The sequence below is a fragment of the Xyrauchen texanus genome, chromosome 24, assembly GCF_025860055.1.
Source record: "Xyrauchen texanus isolate HMW12.3.18 chromosome 24, RBS_HiC_50CHRs, whole genome shotgun sequence".
Classification (NCBI taxonomy): Eukaryota; Metazoa; Chordata; class Actinopteri; order Cypriniformes; family Catostomidae; genus Xyrauchen; species Xyrauchen texanus.
In genome coordinates this window covers 36,181,251-36,207,876 of record NC_068299.1, presented here as the reverse complement: position 1 = coordinate 36,207,876, position 26,626 = coordinate 36,181,251, and the positions used below count along the sequence as shown (strand labels likewise).

General features: G+C 37.2%; 1 protein-coding gene across 1 annotated transcript in view; it reads left to right on the top strand.

Annotated features, from left to right (window-relative positions):
• Positions 1-25,630, top strand: part of LOC127617762 (CUB and sushi domain-containing protein 1-like) — a 496,749-nt gene extending 471,119 nt beyond the window's left edge. Inside the window, exons 59-71 of the mRNA XM_052089839.1 lie at positions 606-785; positions 1,930-2,103; positions 6,563-6,736; positions 10,685-10,758; positions 10,866-10,977; positions 15,546-15,725; positions 16,111-16,173; positions 16,452-16,613; positions 18,163-18,275; positions 18,582-18,669; positions 20,233-20,365; positions 20,646-20,702; positions 23,222-25,630. Of these exons, the coding sequence (XP_051945799.1) occupies positions 606-785; positions 1,930-2,103; positions 6,563-6,736; positions 10,685-10,758; positions 10,866-10,977; positions 15,546-15,725; positions 16,111-16,173; positions 16,452-16,613; positions 18,163-18,275; positions 18,582-18,669; positions 20,233-20,365; positions 20,646-20,702; positions 23,222-23,381 (1,670 nt within the window). The 3' untranslated portion in view covers positions 23,382-25,630. The remainder of the gene's footprint in view (positions 1-605; positions 786-1,929; positions 2,104-6,562; positions 6,737-10,684; positions 10,759-10,865; positions 10,978-15,545; positions 15,726-16,110; positions 16,174-16,451; positions 16,614-18,162; positions 18,276-18,581; positions 18,670-20,232; positions 20,366-20,645; positions 20,703-23,221) is intronic.
• The last annotated feature ends 996 nt before the right edge of the window (positions 25,631-26,626 follow it).

Sequence of the window (26,626 nt, the reverse complement as noted above, 5' to 3'; positions counted from 1 at the left end):
TGGGACCCAGCAAAGAAAAGCTACTTTTCCCCCATGTCCTTATATAGTTTAGAGCTTAAAGGTGAATTGCGTAACCATTTCAATATTAAAACACTTTGTCCTATCACAGCCTAATATGCAGAGACCACTGTAAGTAATCCACGTGTACGTTGAACACTGTGGCACTATCAAAACTTTCCCATCCAGCCCAAAACCGCACCATTGGGTCAACCAATAGCATGAGCTTGTGACAGGGCTATATCTCAGTCTGACCAAAGGCAGAAAGTGGGAGTGTTCAGAAAACCTGTTTGGTGATGCTAGTGCTGCAGAAATTATACTCTTGACTTAACACATGACTTAAAATAATACATATTCAGTTTGTCAAATATTCCTGTGGTTACTCCAGACTATTGGGGTGCAAATAGCCGCACTGTGTGGCAGATGGCATTTACACCGGGGTGCAAATAGACACTCTGACTGATTTTAGTTTAGCAGACAGACAATAGACAGACAGACAGTAGACAGACAGATGGATGGATGGATGGATTGATTTATGACTGTGTCCAAATGTGTTTTGATTCAAGCTTGTCTACAATGTTTCATCCAAGTTTTTTGTCTCTTTTTAGTTATCAGCTGTGGAGATCCAGGTCCAATCGCCAATGGAATTTACATCGGAAACGATTACACATTTAACAAAACCATCCACTATTTCTGTAACCCTGGATACATCATGGAGCCCCCCGGCTCGTCTACTCTACGCTGCAGCAAAGATGGCTCTTGGAACCAGACCATGCCGAGCTGCAGAGGTAAAATCTACTCCCTTCCATACACAAGTGATTCTCCACTGCTTTTGCTTTAGTTTCATGTGGAAGTGCAGGCAGTGAGGGCAGCACTTCTTGTCACTTTGCAAACTGTGCCAAGAGAGCTCTTAAAAAGATAGACTAACATTGTGGAGTTCTTTGCATCTGAACATCAAAAGCCTTTCAGATGTTTTTTGATCTTGTTTTTGCACTTGTTTGGCAAGTGAGATTATTCACTTACAAACTCCGCAGGGATGTTGCCATGAAACGTGTAGGATCTATGGTATCATGTCAGAATGAAAATGCATGAAGTAGCTCAGCCTCCTCATGCTCATTTTGAGATAATAGCAGATATATGTTGTCACACGCAGGGAGAAATGCGATGCATGCTTGGTATTCAGAGTGATTTTAGACTATAATTCTGTGTAATCGTGGTTGGCGATCCCATTTAACTCAAAAGCGTACACTTCCTCCCATCGGCAAATGAAACATAATGATCTAGGAAAGCAAATAAATAACTCCAAGCCCCTTTTGTTAGCGCAGTATACTTTTAGATTTACAGTGCCTTTCCTTTAGTCTGAAAGAGAGGAGAAGGAGGGGTTGGGTTTGGGTTTGGACACATCTCCAGTCAAACCTCCTGGGACTCAGCAAAGAAAAGCTACTTTTCCCCCATGTCCTTATATAGTTTGGAGCTTAAAGGTGAATTGCGTAACCATTTCAATATTAAAACACTTTGTCCTATCACAGCCTAATATGCAGAGACCACTATAAGTAATCCACGTGTACGATGAACACTGTGGCACTATCAAAACTTTCCCATCCAGCCCAAAACATCACCATTGGGTCAACCAATAGCATGAGCTTTTGACAGGACTACATCTTAGTCTGACCAAATTTAATATAAGCAGTGCCTGCATTTAAAAGGCATATAATCAAAATATAATATAAAGAATAATTACAATAGCTGAATTGGATTTTCAGACATCTTAAAAAACACAAGAACAGAAAGTTGTCACGGCTAAACCCTCAAACATTTGGTGTCTCTGATAAGCTCAGAATGTCCACTTTAAGATACACCAAGAGACAAAACTATGGCATGTTTGTTTTTAAAGAAATCACAAATGTCAAAAGGGAATCTGTTGTTCTGCAGTGATCATGTGTGGTCAGCCACCATCTATCCGCTACGGCAGAGTGGAGGGCTCAGATCTCCAGTGGGGCTCCAGTGTAACCTACAGCTGCTTTGAAGGATATCAGTTGTCTACTCCTGGAATAGCAACATGTGAGGGGAACGGCACATGGCGGGGTGAAATCCCTCAGTGTTTGCGTAAGTATCGTTTGATGCTCTTCCATTAACAAACAGAATTAAAGTCCATTAGCACATTTATGAAAAGAGTATGTATATGTGTTTTGCCTCTCCGTCAACAGACATTAGTGAGTGTAGGCAGAATATGAGAATTGAAATGAAAATGAGGCTGTGAGGTTTATAACTACAGTCTATATTGTGCAAAGGTCATGTTTTATTTGACCTAAATCACATCTAATCTGTAGAACCCATGTTTTCTGCAGTATTTATGACCATTGTAGATTTGCAGCAAGACACATTTGCAGTTTCCAACAGTTCAAAATATACAGATAATAATAGCCTGTTCATCTTTTCATAACAGCCTAATATTCATTTGCATCAAATTGAAGATAGCTTCTACTCTATGACTTTATTTTCAATATACCTACTAAGGAAGATGTATGTTGAAATTCTGACCAAAATCTTATCACAGTATGGGTTATTTTATATCACGGTAACTGTATTGAGGGTACCGCAACTAGTTTTCACACTTTTTACTACAGTAAATATTTCTCAGTATAGATTTATTTTTGAAAGTCAATGTCTATATAGCCAGACCTTGAAGGTTTGGCAACAAAAAAAGCTATTGAACATTTTCATTATTCTTGACCAGGAAAAACATATACTTAATTGAACACAATTACGCTTAATAAGGAGGCATTTTGTCACAGTATATGTAAGTTGTCACAATGGAACCGCTAAAGCAGTGGCATCAGTTGTATGTGAACATTGTGTGTGTGGGTGGGTGGTTGGGTGGTTGGGGGGGTTGTGTGATGGGGAATGTGTCCCTCTTCCATCTCAACCACCAAAACAAAATCATTCTTTTCCATCATTCAATTTTAAATGGGCTTTTCAGCTTTTTTTTGATTGAACATCAAACATGGAAAAGGTAGCATGCAAAAATATCAAACTATTGTTTTGGCCAACAAATATATGTAATTCATAAATTATATGAATGTATGATACTTTAAACATATGTGACAACCTACATGTGATAAACGTGTGATCTATATATATCTATATATATATGTGATATAAGACTATATTCTTCTCACCACAGTTGTACAGAGTGGTTATCTGAGTTACTGTAGACTTTGTCAGTTCAAACCAGTCTGACCATTCTCTGTTGACCTCCTCATCAACAAGGTGATTCCATCCACATCACTGGAGGTTTTTTGTTTTGTTTTTTTTGCCGCCATTCTGAGTAAATTCTAGAGACTGTTGTGTGTGAAAATCCCAGGAGATCAGCAGTTACAGAAATACTCAAACCAGTCCATCTGACACAACAATCATCCATGCAATTATCTAATCAGCCAATCGTGTGGCAGCAGTGCATAAAATCATGCAGATATGGGTCAGGAGCTTCAGTTAATGTTCACATCAACCATCAGAATGGGGAAAAATTTGATTTCAGTGATTAGGACTATGCCATGATTGTTAGAGACAGATGGGTGTTCCAAACGGCCATACAAGAGCAAAATGCATACAGGTTGGCCAGCCTGTATATATATACATAGACTCCAAATCTTATACTTACTGAGATACAGTATGGCCCTTGTGACAAAAGCCCTGTCTCATGTATATCACATATAGTTATTGTTGCTTAAATTCAACACAAATCTAATTTTATCATGTGGTAATGCTCAATTTTGAATAATGCAGTGAATTATACACTATACATTTGATTATTTTCAAATGTATATTTTCAAATTTTACTTTCGAACCTGATGGATCCAAACCTAAATAAATGGTATTAGTTCAAAACCAGTTTCACATTATGTAACAAAACAAAAGATACAAATTGATTCAAGGAATATTGTTAAAAGGATATTTCAGACTAAATTCTAATTAAATGAGCCGCATTCAAACTGTAAAAATATTTGAACACCTGTGATCAGACGTCAGTTGATTCTACATTCATTCGTCAAATTGCGATATTGCAATTTTGCTTCATGTCAGAAGAACACCTCTTAATAACAAATACTTCTTCTTCTTTCCGCTCTGTACTTTCACGTTATTCAATAAGTTTACTCACCGTTTTCACATGTAAATAACGTAGCACGTCCTGCACACTAATATCTGTGCAAAAATATTTACCATAGTATTAAAGGTTTTTCTAATCTTAACTCACTCATGACAGCTCTAAGAATAATTTTTAGGTGTTATAATGGATATGCCAATTTGGTAGGTTTGGGTTTGGCAGACTATATATGATTACATACACAGACATGCTCCCTCTGCACAATTACATTCAATCCCCATGAAGCAGCATTTGACAGCTCGTGTTGAGGAGGAGGAGGGTTTCAGAGAAAAACAAAACTCTCGTAGCGCGCTGCACTGAAAACGGCTACCCTAGAAAACGGCTAAATCAAATTACATTTTAGACAAAGAGGGAGCACACTAACAGAGTGCATGTCAAAGGACCTATCAGGTGCATCATGTGAGCTGATTGGCTTAACAGATTATATGTTTAAAGGTCCCAAAAGCTTGCGGCATGTAGAGTTTGACATATTTCTTCCATAAACACGGTACAAACAATCATATCGCCCAGCCATAAATCCATGTATGGGCCACAAGTTGATATTTTCTTCACCATGCTCTTGTATTGTTGTTTGTTGAGAGCTATTGTGTTGCTGTGATGGAAGATTCATGGCTTTACTGAAATTGTGTGAAACGGAGGCTACAGCACATCATAAAAATGTTTTGACATGTTCAATACAAGTGTCAACACATCACAAATTGATCCCTCGAGAATATATGGTTTCCCTGCATGTAGCATGAGTGGTACGAGGTGTACGGACAGAATGTGCTGCTAAATCCAGCGGGCATTTATTATAAGCCTTTGACACAATGTCAGCCTTTACATCAAAAATCCTTGTTAAAAGTGCTTGAAAAGAAGACAGCATATCATGAGCATCCACACCCAGAAGTATGATATTCTGGAGACTGGGGCCAGTTGTTATTACAAGGTCTATGTTTCATGAGGTTTTGAGTCGATTTTGTTGTTTTGTATGTGGTCATTTTACACAGCTTATTGTAGCATGCATTTTTGTATTGTACAAAAAATATGAAACCATTGTTTTGGCAAACATATGTTTTAATATGTTACCAAAAAAGGTAATAGTGTGATCACTGAGCTCTCTTTTCATGGGCAGTAGTGGTGATCAATAGTTTTTTTGTTGCCTAGACCTTAAGATTTGTGCTTAAATCACCCTGTAGTTCAAGACTGGTTGCCTACTGAAGCTAAGCAGGGCTGAACCTTGTCAGTACCTGGATGGGAGACCTCATGGGAAAACAAATGCCTCCTACACACTACATGACTTTCAAAGATGTTGGATTGTGGTACCGTTCATATTTCACAACTGTCTGACTTGTCGTGGATATCGTGGCGTTTTCAAATTACATGACAAATAAAATGCATGATCATATGTTAAGCATTTCAGAATATGATGTGTGTGTTTTTAATCATATATTTTATTGGTTACAATATGAAAAAGTACCTCCTACTGAAAAATCAACCTATTTGCTTACCTGACTGTCCAAGAGAATTGGCCATTTCTTCAACTCTTCTCTTTCTCCACCCGGTTCTGGTACAGTTCAGATGAAACATCAAATAGGCACTGGTGCTCCTGCCAATGTTCCACAAATTTTTCCTCCATTTCTTCGGTCCAATGAGACTTTCTTGATATCGCAGCCATGCTAGTTGTTGTTCTGTTGTGGCAGGTACATCAGGACTCCTCCCACTGAAACTTCCCGTGCCCCATTTCTTGCTCTCTCACTGCTGTAGTTGTATTCAGTGAAAACATATTTCACATTGTGCGATTGGAATTGCTGACAGGTCCAGATATTTAACATTCTAGATATCTCGCTGACATCGGCAACGCTCTCAGAGCGCATCTTTGATAATTCATACATTGCGATCGTCGCTCGTGGGTGCGAGCTCCCATTTGCCTATGATTTCGGGCTTTTGTCGACGATCTCCACAAAAATTTCGGCGAGCGAAAATCGGGCTTAATTGTGTAGTGTAAACTCGGCATAAGGTTGCTGCTGGAAGAGGTATCAGGGAGTCCAGCAGGGGTTGCTCACCCTGCGCTCTGTGATGGGGACACTATACTGTAAAAAGGCACCGTCCTTCATATGAGACATTAAACTGAGGTCCTGACTCTCTGTGGTCATTAAAAATCCCAGGACACATATCTGGTGTTTGGTGAGTATACTGGCGCACCATGGCTGCTGTCGCATCATTCAGGTGGATGCTGCACACTGGTGGTGGTTGAGGAGAGTCCCCTGTTCACTGTGTAAAGCGCTTTGAGTGCAGTGTCAGAAAAAAGTGCTACATAAATATAAAGTTAATTCATTCATTCTAAAGAAACTAAAAGTGTGATACTGTGGGTAAATTGTGGCTTAACTAGTGTTTTTTTTTCCACATGTGTCATTCCAGCTGTGCTATGTGGGGATCCAGGCACCCCGGCAGAGGGTTACACGGAGGGTCGACACTTCACTTACAAATCAGAGGTGTCATTTTACTGCAGACCGCCATTCCTGCTGGTGGGCTCCTCCAGAAGAACTTGTCAGGCTGACGCTTCCTGGAGTGGAATGCAGCCTTCTTGCATTGGTGAGCAACTGTATTATATATATAAAATTATATATATATATATATATATTAGGGCTCTCAATCGCTAACATTTTTTAATCAAATGAATTACATGGTGTCCCAATTAATTTATCGTGATTAATCACATATAAAATATTTGCTGAGAAAGCCCCTCATATAGCAATAATTCAATATATAATGATGAAATAATTATACATAGTTATCTTTAAATATTAAAAAATTATATATATATTAAATAAAAAATATTCAGATAATTAAATGCATTATATTCCTGTGGCAGAAGAGTTAATCATTGATAAAACAATACAAAAAGTGGCTTTAGAATACAATGTATTGTTTACTATCATATTATTGATCATAAGTCAGTCATTGACACACAGTTCACAGCAATCCATTTCACAAGTGAATTTGTCAATCAGTTTGAGATTTATTATGAGGACTTGTTTAAGGACACCTGCGTCAGATATGCTTAGGTAGCATCTCATAAACATACATTTTTAGGTCACTGTGTCAAGTTAAATAAAGTTGAATACTTAGAACACATCTTGAGATCCCTTAGTTTCTAATTTGCACTCCGTCAAGTGGTTTTGAACGCAAGAACGTAACGCATGTTTGTGTTGTCTGCTAGATGGTTGTTTTCTTCACTGTATAAAATGTGTGTTGCTCATACAGCTGAAGTTTCACTTACTGCCCTCTGGAGTAAACAGGTGGAACTACAAGCTTGCATTTCTCAGGAATCTTCCATATTACACTCTGGGGGCATTGCGATTAATATATATATATCATGTTTTCAAGTACTGAGTTCAAAGTCATTTTGATATTTTTTTCTGGGGCTTAAAGTAAAACATGTCATGTGGTGCAACTGTCCGGAGACAGAATTATTATTATTATTATTTTGTCTCATTAAAAGCTGAAATTCTTGAAAAAGAAATAATGGCATGAGTTGTGCTGAATATTCTTTTATTATTATGTCTTAAAAAAAAAATGCAGTGAAACAATTATATTTTAGAATATGTTTAATATTTGAAAAACTTTTGTCCACCAAATACATGTAAGTAGAAGTATTGTTGTCATGTATCAAAAATCATAAAACAGAGAAGATCTCTTTAGACCCACAAGACTGTGTGTGAAGATTTAAATACAAATCATAATTTTGTATTATTATCAATAAATTATCTGTTTTGACATTTGAATGAAAAGGCACATTTGGTGCAACCATGAGAAAACTTGCATGATATTTGAAAAAAAAAAAAAATAGAAACGTATGTTTGAAAACGTTTTTGAAAATGTAAAATGTATGTATTTAAGGTGGAATTAAACTATTTTAATACCTTTTATTTGATGGTTACACCACAAGACATTTTTAAAGTCATTACATTTTATTTATTTTTTTGTTACGTTATAAATGCTATACATTTTTTTTAACTCAACATGAACTCAAAAATGACATGTCTACGAACTTGACACATCTGTTTAATCTTTTACCACATCGGACAACCTTATTTTCAATGACCCATATATATATATATATATATATATATATATATATATATATATATATATATATATATATATATATATATATATATACACTCACCTAAAGGATTATTAGGAACACCTGTTCAATTTCTCATTAATGCAATTATCTAATCAACCAATCACATGGCAGTTGCTTCAATGCATTTAGGGATGTGGTCCTAGTCAAGACAATCTCCTGAACTCCAAACTGAATGTCAGAATGGGAAAGAAAGGTGATTTAAGCAATTTTGAGCGTGGCATGGTTGTTGGTGCCAGACGGGCTGGTCTGAGTATTTCACAATCTGCTCAGTTACTGGGATTTTCACGCACAACCATTTCTAGGGTTTACAAAGAATGGTGTGAAAAGGGAAAAACATCCAGTATGCGGCAGTCCTGTGGGCTGAAAATGCCTTGTTGATGCTAGAGGTCAGAGGAGAATGGGCCAACTGATTCAAGCTGATAGAAGAGCAACTTTGCCTGAAATAACCACTCGTTACAACCGAGGTATGCAGCAAAGCATTTGTGAAGCCACAACAGGCACAACCTTGAGGCGGATGGGCTACAACAGCAGAAGACCCCACCGGGTACCACTCATCTCCACTACAAATAGGAAAAAGAGGCTACAATTTGCAAGAGCTCACCAAAATTGGACAGTTGAAGACTGGAAAAATGTTGCCTGGTCTGATGAGTCTCGATTTCTGTTGAGACATTCAGATGGTAGAGTCAGAATTTGGCGTAAACAGAATGAGAACATGGATCCATCATGCCTTGTTACCACTGTGCAGGCTGGTGGTGGTGGTGTAATGGTGTGGGGGATGTTTTCTTGGCACACTTTAGGCCCCTTAGTGCCAATTGGGCATCGTTTAAATGCCACGGCCCACCTGAGCATTGTTTCTGACCATGTCCATCCCTTTATGGCCACCATGTACCCATCCTCTGATGGCTACTTCCAGCAGGATAATGCACCATGTCACAAAGCTCGAATCATTTCAAATTGATTTCTTGAACATGACAATGAGTTCATTGTACTAAAATGGCCCCCACAGTCACCAGATCTCAACCCAATAGAGCATCTTTGGGATGTGGTGGAACGGGAGCTTCGTGCCCTGGATGTGCATCCCACAAATCTCCATCAACTGCAAGATGCTATCCTATCAATATGGGCCAACATTTCTAAAGAATGCTTTCAGCACCTTGTTGAATCAATGCCACGTAGAATTAAGGCAGTTCTGAAGGCGAAAGGGGTCAAACACAGTATTAGTATGGGGTTCCTAATAATCCTTTAGGTGAGTGTATATATATATATATATATATATATATATATATATATATATATATATATATATATATATATATATATATACGCTAACTTTAGGGAACCTAAAAAAAGTAACTGTGTTACATGGTTACTTTTTAAAGAGTAATGCAGTGCTTTTACGTTGCCTTTTGTAGAACTATAGCTCCTGACCTGTACTTAAACTCTGTAATAAAAGTACACATTGTCCTACCACATTCACATTTACGTTCAAACCGATGGACACCGGTATTACTGGTTGGATGCTAGGTGATACTATGGGGTAATTTTCATTAAGCAGGGTTAGGATTAGGGTTAGACACCTTGATTTCAAACTTTGAACTTTTTTTTGTAACAAAAAATTCAAATGAAACTGAAAAATAAATAAGTGTAATTAAAATGTGTGTTGTAAACATTTCTCTGGCAAAGAACCTACTTCATCAGTGCATTATCTACCGGTCGGTTATTTCATTGTCTGAGAAAATACATCATGTGTGAATAAACTCATTTTGTTCCCTCCTTCACGACTTGCCTGTTCTTGCAAAAAAAATTCCTAAGACAGAAACAAAGAAAGAGTGAGAACTGTTTACATACGTGTGTTCCACGAGACTGCACGCCTCCGTACAAACAGCGTGTCATACATGCACATAGACAGCTTTTATGTCATCTGTTCTTAATAACATAATAAATTGTGTTTCTTCAAGTGCGTGTCTGTGTGTCTACGGGCAAATTATTTGTAATATTATTTTGATAATAATAATAGCCTAATAATAATAATAATTTAATACATTAATGGTATTGAAATCAGCCATTGGCGATCACTCTGACCATCTTCGATCCCCGAAATCATCGTCTCTCGGCACAACCACTGCACTGTTTATTTCTACATGACTGTGTGTGTTGTGAGGGGAGAGAAAGGTTTAAAAGTAGCAAAAGTAGTAAAGCATGTCACTTAATTGAATTTGTGTTTTTTGTGTAAATTCAAAAAGTAACAATTTACATAATTTTACTTGTAAATTACATAAAGCAATTATATATTAAGTGTTAATTGTAATACATTAGCCCGAACAGCAATTTCAAGCATTTTCTAATATTACTTTTTTATGTCAATTTTATTGTTTTATATGCTGTCATAGATCCAGCAAACAATGCATGTACGGATCCCGGAATCCCAGCGTATGGAATCCCGGTGCAGGCTCAGGGATTTGAGGTGAGTGATAATCAGTAATGCCTCTAGTGTAGCAAATTACACGTTGTGCTTTTTTGGTTTTAAGATTTCAATCTCCATTTTCTAAGACTTTCAAATAATTCTTTCAGGTCGGAAGTAAAATTTTCTTCAGATGTCGGAAAAATTATCATATTCTTGGCTCAACAACGAGAACATGTTTAGAAAATTTAACGTGGAGTGGAATGCAACCAGAGTGTGTTGGTAAGTATATTAAAAGTGACTTTACAGGCCCTGTGCAGAACCTAGTAAGCAGCCTACTCTATGTAGACGGCATTTTAAGGAATTATAGGATGCTCCCGACTGGAAGGTTTTTTCAAAAGGCATGCAGCAAAATTATTCAGCCTTCTGAAAAACATTATTTGGACCATATTCTAAGGTATCATTATATGTATCTTTTGTCAGTAGGGCAATTTATATGCATTGCGACATGCTCAGTGAAAATCTCCATCCGGTATAGCGGACGAAGTGAGAGAAATGTATAACTTTAATTTATTCAATACTGAAAATTATTGCTAAAATAGTTTTTATATATTCTGTGCTTGAGGATCACTTTTTTAGCATACTTATGGGTGATCACTGGGGAGGTACTCTCAAGAGGACCTTTTTGTACATCTAGTTAAAATAGAGCTCATTTCTACAAAATGTATTTTTTTTTATTTTTTTTTATAAATTTTTCAACTTTTTGGTTTCTTCAATTTCTGAAACTTTCATGTCCCAGGAGTTTTTATTAAAATGGACTGTTTTAACCTTTTTTTTATTCTTTTTTTTTTTATTATTATTTTTTATGAAGTTTAAACCCTTAACTGACTGAAATTTATTACCAGGCCTTCCTCAATTATTTTGTGTGCGTTTCAAATGCCTTTTATGTACAGATTTTACTGTTTTATCCTTGTCCCAAAATCGGATTTTTAATATTACAAATAAAACTACAAATTGTTACATGTTTAAAACTATGATTATCTAAACTAAGAGTGAAATAAGCAGAAACTCTTTCAATATTTATTGTGTGAAAATTATTTATATATTTTTTTCAATTGTCCCACAGTTTCTTTTTTTTTTCTATATATTATTTTAAGTTAGTGTTAATGTCAGTGAAAAGCATGCTTGAGATGAAATATGAGGCAAGGGATGTTTGAAAAATCCAGTTAAATATCACTTGTGAGAAGAATATTTTTCAAACAAGCTGTTATTATGACAAATTATGCAAAAAGTGTGAAAAGGTTATTTAACTGCATTTAGGATGCATAAAATGTGAGCTATTAAATTAACCTTAGCAAGACAAATGAGTCAATAAAAAATAAATAAATAAAAGAGTTCTATTTAACAAAATACAACATTTGATATGTGCTGGATGAAATGACACTGTGGGGGGAATTTTCATGACTTTTAGAAGAAATGAGAAAAATGACATAAATCTATTAAAAAAATAATAATAATAATCGTGACTTCCACAGTGCTAGCCCACAGTATAAAGAATGTGTGTTATAATATTTATAATTAATTGAATTGTACCATAGTGACCTGTTGTGTGTATTTTCAATGTAAATTTGCATGTTTTGAGAGCTGTACCTGAGAAATCACCTTGCTTAATTTGATGATGTTTTCAGGTACCAATAAGAGTGTTGTGCTCTCAGCACCATTTAACTCAGTTTACCGTGTTTAAATCCGTTTAACAGATTTCCCCCCTAAATCAGTGAAGAAAATTTGGGAAGAAGCGCATATTTGGTCTGGGCCTGCTTATGAAGTTCATTTTCAGTTAGTATGCTACCTTAGGAGGCATCTTAGTAGGTTTTGGAACAGGGTCATAGTGTAGGCTAATACTGGACACAAAGTGTCATCAGTATAGGGTATGAGGCCGATCAATGACTGACTATCAGAGGAACAAATGTAGCGAGATCTTTTCACAGGAAATAACTGACGGAGAGCATTGTTTGAAGAAACACAGATTACGAGACAGGCCGATGTCATGCACTCAAACAGCTTAGTAGGAAAGAAGTTTGCTCGTCTTTTGATTTATTTAACGTTGCTTTCAGAGAAGTTTTCTGAGCAGTGTCAAGCACTTGATCCTCACCACTTCCAGTGTCCCAGTGATTATCTTTTAAGCTGTATGTGTGGATTCCACTTGGTGACATTTTTGAATGGAAACAATGATTGAAAACAGAACAAAAGTGGGGATCCAAGGCCTCGGAAAAAAAGAATTAAAGTTAGCTGCTTGAGTTTAAACTGCTTGCACATGAATTTGAGATTTGAGGACCTGTTTGACAGCACGTCCCACCAAATCCTCAGGGACCACTGTCCTGTGTATAGCGGTCGAACTGTCAGAAGCTGAGAAGCAGGGAGAATTGAGATGACGAACAGTGAGGTGTGAGGACTTGTTTCATATATTATGGAGGATGGTGGCACTCAAGGCGTGTTCCAGAACGTTTCTCTCAATGGAGTGGGTTTATCTTGACTATTCCGTAATATGCAGCTGAGAGCCCAAAGATAATCTTTCTGATTTGCTTTTATTGGAATTGATTTACTTTAGGGATTATTTGAACTGAATTTTTAAGCTGATCGCATAAACGTTTTTTTTTTTTCATTAGAATTGGAAAAGTTTTTATCAAAAGCTCTGTCAAAACCAGTTATATGAAATCTCTCTGTGCACTGTCTCTGCAAACTGAATTTCCCATTTAAATTAATAGTTCACCCAAAAAGGAAAATTCTCTCTTCATTTACTCTCTTTTTACTCCTCATGTCTTTATTCTGCTGAACAAAAATTTAAGATTTTTAGAAGAATATCTCAGCTCTGATGGTCCTCACAATGCAAGTGAATGGTGACCAGAACTCAGAAGGTCCAAAATGCACATAAAGGCAGCATAAAAGTAGTCCATAAGACTCCGGTGGTTAAATCCATGTCTTCTGAAGTGATATGATAGGTGTAGGTGAGAAAGAGATAAACATTTAAGTCCTTTTTAACTACAAATCTCCACTTGAATGTGGAAGTGACTTTCACTTTCACATTCAGCCACCTACTGGTTGGGAGATTTGTAATAAAAAAAGGGCTTAAATATTGATCTGTTTCTCACCCACACCTATCATATCACTTCAGAAGACATGGATATAACCACTGGAGTCTTATGGATTCCTTTTATGCTGCCTTTGTCTTTTTTTGGACCTTCTGAGTTCTGGTCACCTTTCACTTGCATTGTGAGGACCTAAAGTGCTGAGAAAATCTTTGAAAGATATTTATAAAGATAAATTTTAAAAAGTTTTGAAAGATATTTTGAAAGTCATACACATGAGGAAATTTCAATTTTGGGTGGACTATCCCTTTAATACAATAGCTGTTGACTATTTTTTGACAACTATACTGTAGTTTATCGAGAGTTTAATAGTTAGTAAAATAAAATATCGCAAAATACTTATTTTAAAATATTTTATTAAGGCCTAACAAAAAGTAAAATTTCAAATACATTTTTAAAATAATATATTAAAGGCCTAAAATTATGCAGAATAATAAAAACATTTAATAACAAAAGTACAGATCATTTATGTTTAAGTGTCCAATATGCACGAAATGTTTAAATACTTAAATAAATAAAAAAATTAATTTGTTTTTTTTTGGGGGGGGGGGCTGATATATTTGATCTTATTTCACCCTGCAGCTCTTGACTGGTTGCCCACTAAAGCTAAGCAGGGTTGAGCCTGGCAAGTACCTGGATGGGAGACCTCCTGGGGAAAACCAAGGTTGCTGCTGGAAGTGGTATTAGGGAGGGCAGCAGGGGGTGGTCTGTGTGGGTCCTAATGCCCCAGTATAGTGACGGGGACACTATACTGTAAAAGGCACCGTCCTTCGGATGAGATGTTAAACCGAGGTCCTGACTCTCTGTGGTCATTAAAAACCCCAGGACACTTCTTGTAAAGTGTAGGGGTGTAACCCCGGTGTCCTGGCCAAATTCCCCCCATTGGCCCCTATCTATCATGGCCTCGTATTAATCTCCATCCCTGAATTGGCTACATCACTCTACTCTCTCCTCCCCACCAATAGCTGGTGTGTGGTGGGCGTTCTGGTGCACTATGGCTGCCGTCGCATCATCCATATGCTATGTAAAGCGCTTTGAGTGCCTAGAAAAGTGCTATATAAATGTAAGAAATTATTATTATTATTATTATTATTATTATTATTATTATTTTAAGCATAAATCTAGCTAAATTTATTTAACTTTTATTATTTGCCAATGGAGTAAGAAAAAAAAATCACAATTCAAGATATTTTATTGTGATATAATATCTTATGCAGTTTTGCTACTCAAGTATCTTGTTTTAAGAACATTTATATATTTTTACTGGAAATCAAGTCAAAAATATTTATTAAGAAAAACATAAAGCCTAAAGCCGACTATTGCGCCATCAAAACACATTTATGCACAGCAAAATAAAAAAAATAATTAATAAAAATATAAAGATATTATGATATATTAAGCATTGTTTTGAGAGAAAGCATAAACATTACAAACTTTCTCTAATATCAGGTCAAAATATCTAAAGTCATTTTGCTTCTCATGTCAAATGATCCTGTTTTCCAGTAAATAAGTCTAAACATTCTTTAAACAGTAATACTGATAAAAAAGATTTTTGTGGCGGTGTGGAATTATGTGATCGAACGGAAAGTTAAAAGACCACATATTGTATCTTAGGTACTTAATATCCGATTGAGTTCCGATTGTTCCAATTGAGCGATCAATCAATTGGAGCATCCCTAAGTTTCTTTATCTTTCACTTTTCAGCACATGCATGTAGGCAGCCCGATACGCCTTCTCATGTAGATGTGAAGGCTATAGATCTGCCCACACTAGGCTATACGCTTGTGTATACGTGTCAAGATGGATTCTACTTATCTGGAGGATCTGAACACAGGACCTGCAAAACAGATGGGAAGTGGTCAGGAAAACCACCTGTCTGCAAAGGTACTAAAAAAGATCAAAGGCTGCAAACCAAAGGATTGTGGGTTTAAACTCATGTATGCCCATTGCACCCAGAACACTTTAGTAGTATTAGCTACTGACTTTCATCTATTTGGTATGGAACGACGTGAGCATTTCAAATGTTTCAAGTTAAATGACTAAAAGAATATTCAAAACAAAACATATTACTTAAACTGTTTAAAAATGTACATTGTTACATGCAATAGAAATGTCGTGTTTAAAAATGTATAATATTTCATATATTATTTGTGCGCAGTGTGTCAAACTGTCATAAAAGTGACTCATTCTTTAAGAAACTAAAGTGAGAATCTTTGGTTTACTTTGCAGCCTCAAATGTCAAATGATCAATTATTTGTTCTATTCCTAGTTGGACCAAAAATAACAAGCAAATCCAGTGAGGATTCAGACCTGCAGAAAAACAAGATTCGCGGTATGAATCCTTTTTTTGTATTTTTTTTTTTTTTTTTTACTTTGGTCCATTTTGTTGGTTCAGTTGTTGTCAGAAATAAACTTTGACTGAATGAAGGTGAATCATGTTATTTTTAAGTAGCAAGTCAAAGGTGAAGTGTGTCTTTCTTTTTTTTCTATTTTAAATACTACCACCTATCCCAGTGTAATGTATAGACAACTGCAAATAAGCCGTTTGTGATGCGTTTCCTTCTGTGTAGCTTAGTGAAATGATGTCAATGTTTGTGTTGTTTTGTTTAGTTCCAGCAGATGTGTTCTCATTGAACTCTGGTTGGGCTGGATTCTATGAGTATCTGGGAAAGAGACAAGCTGCCACAATATCAGTCAGTGCGTTCAACGCCTCCACAAGCAGAGTCAACATCACTCTTCTAGAGCAGAGCGGAGTGCAGATTAAACTCTCTGGTATGTTGGATATTTCTCACAGGTTTTGATGCCAGCAGCACTGACAATGTAGGCGTATATCGGCTATTTTACATTGACTCTCGAATCTGGCTCATCCTGTCAGAATTTAGAAGCTGAATGGTGTTTTAGATGATTAGATTTCGGATGCAATATAATGTGAAGGTGTTTTGCACTGATGCCAGACTTTTTATATATTTGTAATGAATAAACTTTATAAAATGTTACTGATCCAAAATATTGACCTCCATGAACATATTTAGTAGTTTATTGCTCTTCTGAGAGAGAAAGTTACTCTTACTTTAAAGAAGGTGCAGTGCTCATTCCGTTATTCACTTCTGATCTCCCATCAGTGCTTAAGATTACATCTTATCTTACAGAATTTCTCTCTCGAATTGAGGATGTTTTGATCGCCATGGGTGCCTTTTTGCATTTACCAGATGTTTTTCCATACTTCAGTACATAAGGTGCTGTAATTGATTGTTTTACCTGACAGAGAGGTAAAACAGCTTTTTAGCCAATCAGACATGCTCTCTGCCTGTCAATCATTTTGTGCATTTGGTGTTGATGTCTAAGGAGGGCATAGTTTTAAAAAAGAGGGTGTGTTTTTGAAGTCAGCAAATTATCTGATATTGCTTTAGTATGTTTTGAACAAATCATCATGGTTACTGTTGTAACCTCCGTTCCCTGAGGGAAGGAACGAGACGCTGTGTCGAATGAAGTGACACAAGGGGTCTTCCTGGGACGCCAAACGTACCTCTGAACCTGAGAAAAGGCCAATGTCAAGTTGGCAGACAGAATTTGCATGCCCCACCCCGGACATACAGGTATTAAGGGAAGCGGGGCAGTGAGTGCCAGTCAGGATTTTGCACTGAGGAGTCGAAAATAAGGTACGGCCGTTTACATTAGTAGGTCTAGTGCGGTGGCAGGAGGGACACAACGTCTCGTTCCTTCCCTCGGGGAACGGAGGTTACAACAGTAACCATGACGTTCTCCTTCTGTCACTCACTCAACGTTGTGTCGAATGAAGTGACGCAAGCGGTCCCATATAAAAACGCCACACACTGACCGTGTTACGTGAACTGCCGAGACCGGTGCAAGCAGGCTACTGTGTGCTAGAGGCAACTTTGTCGGCTGCACGTAGCCCTCCCCAACGCCCCCAAAGAGGTGTCACATACAGACCTTAGGTTCCCCGCACCCCTGAGGGGGGGGACAGGCGCTACTGACTAGCATGGTAGCAAGCCCAGCAGCCGTGCCTTTTCTCTCACTATGTCTCTCACATAGGACGTGAAGTGGCTGGGGCTATCTTAACGAAGCCCCGCTTTCCTTTATAACCGCATGCAAATTCTGTCTGCCAACTTGACATTGGCCTTTTCTCAGGTTCAGAGGTACGTTTGGCATCCCAGGAAGACCCCTTGTGTCACTTCATTCAACACAACGTCGAGTGAGTGACAGAAGGGGAACCAGGTTTATAATGGTGAAATGACAGATTATATCTGTTTTATTTCTCTTCATCGATATGTCTATTTTTTTTTCATATCTTGCTATACAGGAACTTACAAGAAAGAAGAAAATCATCTACTGTTGAAAGTTTACCAGATAAGAGGACCAACAGAAAAATATTTTAACAAATTCAAAAACGATAACTGGGCAATGGATGGATATGTAAGTAGTGCATATTTTGTAATAATTGCAATAAAGCTCCAGTACAGAGTATATACATTTTGAATGGTCTTTTATTTCTTAAAATAGCTTATTATATATATATATATATATATATATATATATATATATATATAGCTTTATTTATTATTATTATTACTTTTATCTCAGACAGTCTACTAAGACAGTTGACAGGCATTGCCTTGGCAAAATAAAAGCTTGATAATCAGGTCTGGTCATTGCTTTACATACTGACAAGCCTTGTCTGTTTTATTTATTTATTTATTTTTATTTACGTGTTTTCCACAGGTGACGGCAGAATCAGAGAAGAAAATGTTTGTTTACCAAGGGCACATACACAGCAAGGATTTTGGAAAGTTTCAATTAACAAGACAAGGTAGAATTACTTTCTTTTCTTATTTTTTCTTAAGGGTTTCCATGCATGTTAGCTGTGAGGTCATCAATATGCCGAATAACATTTTGCAGATACAGTATACACATTTCAATCTTACTGGCTGTGATCGGAATGGGATACTTCCCATACTACTCTTACTGCTTCTGTCACTTCTGTCTGTGGCCACAGTTTTTTTTTTTTTTTTTTTTGGTAAAACAGACCAGAAATATTGATTATTGACACTGTCTTGCATATGCACATTTTTGTCATGGCAAAAGAATAAGAGTGCTCCTGCCCCTAATTGCTTGGCACTGACTAGCAATAGCATGCAGCAAATCATGGGCCAATTTTGAAATAGCATACTACCACACTAAAGCGCAACAGTGCTTTTTCAGATATCTTGGTTCCGCAAGTATTTTTTCCATTCATTTGTTTCTATTTGAAGTCTTCACAAAAGAGTTCTAAGCCATGAACTAAACCAACCAGCTCCGAGGTGAATCACAATAATATATACTTTGACATGAAGCAAAAAATATTTGATACATAGGTACACATTTATGTACTTCTTCATGGGTTACAATCTCATGAAGGACCGCAAATAACATAATCTGACTAAAACTGGAAATCTGATTTAAAGCTGTTATTTATAAGTATAGAAAATATATTTGACGTTTACTGCAAAATAGTAAGATTTTTGAAAATATACAAGTAGTTTGAGATTGTAGGAAGAGCAACCCGTTTGCGATCCTCACAGTGCGTAACGAGAGTGGGCGGTCACTGCAGTGCTCTTTTGGTGCACTTTGTTTGCTGCAAATCCCTGATTGAAGCATTTCTCTTCAGGATCATGGGAAGTGAAGTTCTTAACCAGGAACTATTAAGAATATCCACAATTTTCCTGAGCAACCATTGGGTGGTGACATGATGATTCTAATTTCTATTTCTGGTCTTGTGACGCCAAGTAAAAACTGCCAAACTGAGTGAATCAGATGGAGAACAACAACCATTTAAGTGTTACTTGGAGTAAAACTGAATTTCAGGCTCAACTTGTGTCATGGTTTGTTGTCATAACAACTCAGAATAATTAATGATAGCAATGAAACTATCCTCATACCAACACTTCATGATATCTACACACTTTTTATAAATGTAATACCTGAAACATTACATGACCCGCTAAGAATATACGTCGATGTGAGTGAAAACTCTGGAAAACTCTTGAAATTAGTCGAATAGTGGAACACTTCTGCGTTCAGGAAAAAGTTGGATACCATTGTTTAACAGCCTCAGAACTCATGGTAGGTCTGTCTTGAAATATGTAGAAGCTATCGCTAAAACGTAATTCTCCTATGAAAGATTATCAAATAAAATAAATAAATGGTATTTTTAACTTCTGGAACCAGACTGTTGGGCTAGTGGCAATTAAAAAAAAAAAAGGGAAAAGAGCCCTTTGATATGTCACACCCCAACTTCCTGTTTCAACAAGAAAGACACGTTCACTCAACTAAGCATGCAGAGTGTATTTTCTACAAATTAAGATTTGTTTTCTCTGAATTCTTTGATCCTTAGGTCTAATTACCACAGATATGGATTCGTCGAATCCTTACTATGGCACAAACAGCAGCTCGGTGGCAGCTGCCATTCTAGTGCCCTTCTTTGCTCTCATTTTATCAGGGTTTGCCTTTTACCTCTACAAACATAGGTAAGAGCTTACTTCACTGTCTTTTGCCATGTCTTGATGTTAATTGTCTATAATGGATGTGAAATGGCATTGTGCCGATGCAGCAAGGGGAAACTCCTGTGCAAAGTCTGTAATTGCGACTAAATCTTTTTACAACTTCTCACACATTGTGTCATTGAGTTCAAATAAAAGCAATGCCAAAACTAAAGCATGGGAGTTTTCCTACGGAAAGCAAAAGAATTTGACAAAATTGTCATGAACCATGACAGTTCCTCGATATTAAAATAAATAAAATTGGCAGGGCACTATCACATGGCACAGATGACAATGAGAGACCCAAAGACCTGGCCGACTCCAGGTAAGACCCTCGAAAGCGAACGCAACAGGCAACGACCCCTGTTCAGCCTCATCTTCATTGTCTGATTTTATTTACTCATCTCGTCTGAGGCAGCCCTGTTTAAGGTGGTTTGCTGGTGTCCCGGCCTGCATAAGATGGTAAGGCTGGTCTGATTTGATGGTTTTAGAAAGGTTTTGGGCACTAGTCAGCTGGTCAGGCTGGGAAAACAGCTTAAACCAGCTGAGACCAGCAAACCACCTTGGTGCTGGAATTGTGGGAAATGAAGTGATTTACCTACTTTCTTGTAGTCCCATATTAGATCGTCATTTCTGTCAGCCATAATTTGAGCAACTAAAAGTCTCTAGTCATTCTCTTTATTTGTTTTTGTGTACATTTGCCACCGGAATATCATGAGATTGAATTTCGACTGATGTGGTGATGCGCTAGTTGCCGTTAGCCAGAAGAAATTTGAATTGGGCATGGGATGTTGGTCATTTATTTCAATTGAGAGTGTGCAATTTGAGCGAGATCATAAATCATGTCACCAACTGGCAGCCGAGGGAAGGCTGGGAATCGGTTAAAGTACTCATATTTTACAGCATCAAGATGTCAGTGACCTTGGGTAAATGTGGTTTTTAATGGTTTTAATTATTGTTGAGGAGAGGAAGCAGTGTTTCCATTCAGATATTGAGGGCAATTTTAAAATGGTGATGGTTTGTCCTCCATTATTGCCGACAGTCTATATTAATCTGGGTTTTAGCTTGCAGTAGTTAATGAATTGTGTTCATATGCAAGTAAGTACTGTATATATAATAAATAGATTGGGCACATATATATATACATTTATTTATTTATTTCCGTAAAACACAAAATGAGAATAGCAGCATTCTGCCAAACTTTCCCTTGCAGTGAAAGTGAATGGTAATTTATAGTCAACCTCCAAAAAGCCAATCTTAAATCGGTGAGCATTGCACTATAAAAGTAATCCATATTGCAAGTCCAAGGCATATTATGTCTTCAGTTACTGAATCAAGTTACTTTTCAAAATGATTTTAATGTGGCTCGTTGTACATATCGCTGCAGTTTACCGGTGAAATGAACACTAGAGATGCTAAAACAACAGTGACTTTTATTCCCTTTCACACAATAACAGGTAAAATGGCAGATTATCAGTTCATAAACACTTACTTTTCTCCCTGTTCCACATACAATGCTATCTTATGACATCTAAACACTCTTAATATAGTGCATGGTTTATAAAGCGATACAGATTTACGTTTGCGACACGAGTCCTGAAGAGCTGACACATGAGCAGGAAGTGTAATAGGTGCACCACAAAATGACGTGGTTGCTTCAGCTATTGTGTATTTCATCTCACATTTGCCTTGTATAACACTATGGGTCAGGTTTAAGGTTTTAGGTGGTTTTGTTGATTTAAAATTCAAAAGAGCATTAACCTTAAAAACCTCATCTGTTCGGGAGAAAGTTTTACTCGCTTTTAGCGACACAGTGGACGTTTTCTAAAGATTAATATTTAATAGGTAGTAGGCAGTCAAAGTTTGAATTTAACCCGGCTAACACATTTGTCACTCCCCCATTGTTGGAAAAGGACATCATGTTATTTTATTTTAGGCTTTATCTAACATTTCTAATGTTTATGTTGTTCCTCCATAAAGTACAAAATATGTTTGTAAGATAAGGAATGTTAAAGGGATAGTTCACCCAAAAATGTAAATTCTCACATCATGTCCTCACCCTCATTCCATCCCAGATGTGGATGACTTTCTTTATTTTTCAGTGCCGAATATTTCAGCTCTGTAGGTCCATACGATCAGACCTTTATTGCTCCAAAAATCACATAAAGGAAACATAAAAGTAATCCAAATGACTCCAGTGTTTAATTCATATATTCAGAAGCGATATATTAGGTGTGGGTGAGAAAAATAACAATATTTAAGTCCTCCTTTTACTCAAAATCTCCAGTTTTACTTTCACTTTAAGATGTAAAAGTGAAAGGTAAAATGGAGATTTAGAGGGGGGAAAATGACTTAAATATTGTGTTAAAAATATATTTTGTTTCTTATGCACACCTATTATATCGCTTCTGAAGACATGGATTTAACCACTGGAGTTTTAAACTACAGTTGTGGAGCTACAAAGGTCTGATCACCATTCACTTGCATTGTATGGACCTACAGAGATGAGATATTCTTCCAAAAATCTTTGTGTTCTGCAGAAGAAAGAAAGTCTTACACACCTAGGATGGCATGAGGGTGAACGAATGATGAGAGAATTTTCATTTTTGGGTGAACCATCCTTTTAATATTAAAGGTGCACGCAGTATTTTAATTTTAATTTTTTTACATAAACTATTGCTTTTACATGATGCTTCACCTCAGTATGCAGAACAACATTAACAAAACATTTCTGAGTGCACCTTTAACAAATTACTCAAACATTTCTGAATATACAGTTTGGCAATGGAAGTAGAAGTGTACATCCTAACCATTTGACTCTTTTTTTTTTCCCCTTCTTTACAGAACAAGACCAAAAGTCCAGTACAACGGATACGCGGGACACGAGAACACCAATGGGCAAGCTTCATTTGAGAATCCCATGTACGATACAAACATGAAGCCGACAGAAGCAAAGGCTGTGAGGTTTGATACGACCCTCAATACAGTCTGCACAGTAGTATAGCCTTCGGTATCAGCTGTGGACCGACATGCTCCTCTTCCTCAGAGAGGCAGGTACCAGATGCCAATACTCCTTTATGACAGACTGCACTTTGCTATGCAGACTTTTATCACAAGCTCTTACAATGGACGACAAACAAATGAAAACGACGACTATTTTTTACAGAAAAATTGCTAAAATTGATCAAAATCAAACAAATCAAACATCAAAGAAACAAGACTTTCAAAGAACAAAACTCAGAAGTGTGGTCAACATGCTCTCTGGGATCTGTACCGTACACGGCACTTAAATTATGCCCCCCCACTCCCACACCTTTCGCTTTTGTCTTGTATTTTTGGTTTGTTTTTTTACATTTCCCCACGTTAAGAAGAGACATCCTGGGAAAGATACTCAAGTGTCTTTGAATGCCACAGAATTGTCGACACCATGCATTTTCTTCAGTGAAGACAAACCACAAAATGCAAACGCAACTGGACTACTGTGGCTTAGCACACTTAATCGAGATCTTCGAACAACGGGGTGACAAAACAAAAGTCTAAATGAGACTTAATCTCTGGGGGTCAGACAGAACTCTCAACCATTGTGTTGAAAGAGAGAAACACTTTATATCGCACAAATTTTGCACTAGTATGAAACGGATATGGAATCAGTGTATTGAAAGAAACAAACAAATCGAAAACAATAATATACAGGGTTTTACAGACCATATGTATATAAACATTTAAACCCATATCCATAGAGAGCATGAAGTCACGCTACGGCTATCAAGAGACAGGCTGAATTTATTTTTGAAATGACGTTCTGTTTATGTTTACAAAGGTGATAAGGACACAATTGAACCTTTTGTCTTTAAAATCCACATTTTTCATTTTGTTATGATCATTTTGGAATCAATCAATCACATAGCACTCCCCCATGCACGTATGTTCATGATTTCATCATGGCACGTCTGGTTTATGGCTTTGAACAGCATAAACGTAATGCTCGGAAAAATTACATTTCATCTTTGAGTTCAAATCATAGCTTTGCTCACCAATTTGCTTCCATTACGTATTAAAATATACCTCTTGTGCAGAAGAACAATTTTTGATTTATTTCATTTCTCATCTATGTGTGGATGCCTATACAAGAGTGATCTGAGCCCACGAGTTGACGCATTTGTCCATTTCTTCTCTTTTTTTATACCTGTTTGAACCAGTGTGTATCCTCGCAACACCCCTAGACCCCGTCTGAAATACAAAATCAGTGGGGTTAAAATCGAACTTACTCAAAGAAACACTGCCTTATTAGATTCAGAAGCATGACGGGGCCATACTGGTTTCCAATGACCCACATCATTACTTTATTAACCGAATTTAAGAGCGTAGGGCTTCTGGGGTGCATATTCACTGTGATTTAAATGTCATGAACTTGCTGACTTCAGTGCATGTGCTAAAAACTGTAAGCGCTCCCATTTTTCCATGTGAAATAATACCTGATGCCTGTTTTTTCAATGTTACCATATGCACTCGCGTGCTACACATCAACGGCTTTTTAGCATAAATGTGCACAATGACATCGTTGTAGATTTGCTATTGGATATCAAATATCAATTTCACATTGATTGTATTTTCAATCTTAAGAACGTTTTTTGTTTTTGTTTCAACATCTTCCATTGCATCAAGCTGTCAAACTTTGTTTTGTGTGTGTGTGTGTGTGTGTGTGTGTGTGTGTGTGTGTTTGTTTGATGAACCGAATGGTGGGTGATTTAATTCTTCTAACACTGCAATCTGTCTTGCCTTTTCTCAGGCTTGCTGCAATACTGTTTTTTGTTTGGTTTGGTTTCTCACGACTGTAAAATAGTTTCGCGACTGTCGAGCTACAAAACTGCATTCGAACCAACATTCGTGCTACTCGCCATTCTCGTTCATTTATTATTTCATGTGCTGCTGACTTGAAGTAGGTGCAAAAGATGTTTTTGTACAGAAATCTATTTTTTATGCAGAATTTGTAAAATTATTAAATATGCTGTACTTTTTTTGATTAAATGTAGGTACAATTGTTAAAAATGTTTTTACTGTATAAAAATGTAAATTAATTGTTTATCTACCTATAAGTATATATCTATGGTTTCAAATTTTCCAACAAATGTCAATATGTATGAGCTTTTATGAAATATTCAGCTCGTATGTGTTCTTTGACGTGAGAAAAATGATGAACCCTAGAGAACTGTACTGCAGATTGTTAAATTACAAATATTTTGAAAAGTATTACTTGAGATAAATATTAAACTTTTTCTAAAAGTACTATCTCTGTTTTTCTTCTAACGCAAGTGGACTTCTTGACATGTTTCTGGTCATTGTTTTTATCTAACACTACAATATTAGGCAGATGGTTTGTATGTTGTGGCTGTGGTGTATATTGTCAGCATGTTATATAAAGCAGCATAATGTTGTATTTTTGTATCGCCAAAATAGTTGGAAGTGGATGATGCCGGAAGTGGTCCATATTCAAGGTTGATTGTGGTGGCGCCCTAGTTTCGCTGAAAAACAAGGTGGATAGCGAAGCCAAAATACAACATCCAATTGTTAATGTCAAGACAGAACTGATAATAAGATAACTAGACAATAAGCCAATGAGGACATGACACATGAACATAGAGGGAAACAGGCAATCACATGACCAGGGGACTACATGACATGAAACACATGATCAAACACATTAAACATGACTGTGGAGCGGAGGGGGGCGGGGCCGGGCTGGAATGTCGCACGCCGGGTCCCCAATCGGCCTGATGGGGCGCGCGAGGGATAAAGGTGGCCGGTGACGATGGTTCGAGAGAGAGAGAATTTACGGGCATGTCCGTCATGTGTGTGTTTATGTTTGTGTGTTTTGGTTTAAGTTTTCATTAAATTATGATTTATATTGACAAGCCGGTTCTCGCCTCCTCCTTGCCCATGCTCCTTGCTCCTTAACCCCCTTACAATGACATCATTCAAAATTTCAATAGGGAGCTGGGGGGGGGGGGGGATAGCCGACGGATCGAAGGGATATGGTGGAGGTTCGGAGGACCGAGGTAGCACCTTAGGCTTGGAGGACTGAAGTGGAGCTGGGGGTTCAGAGGACAGAGGTGGAGCCAGTGGGACTGAGGACCAAGGTGAAGCCGTATGGAAGGAGGTCCCCGGTTAAGCCACAGGCTCGGAGTGACGAAGCAAAGCTGGAGGATAGGAGAGACCAGGCGGAGCCAGGTGACCAACTGACCAAGGTGG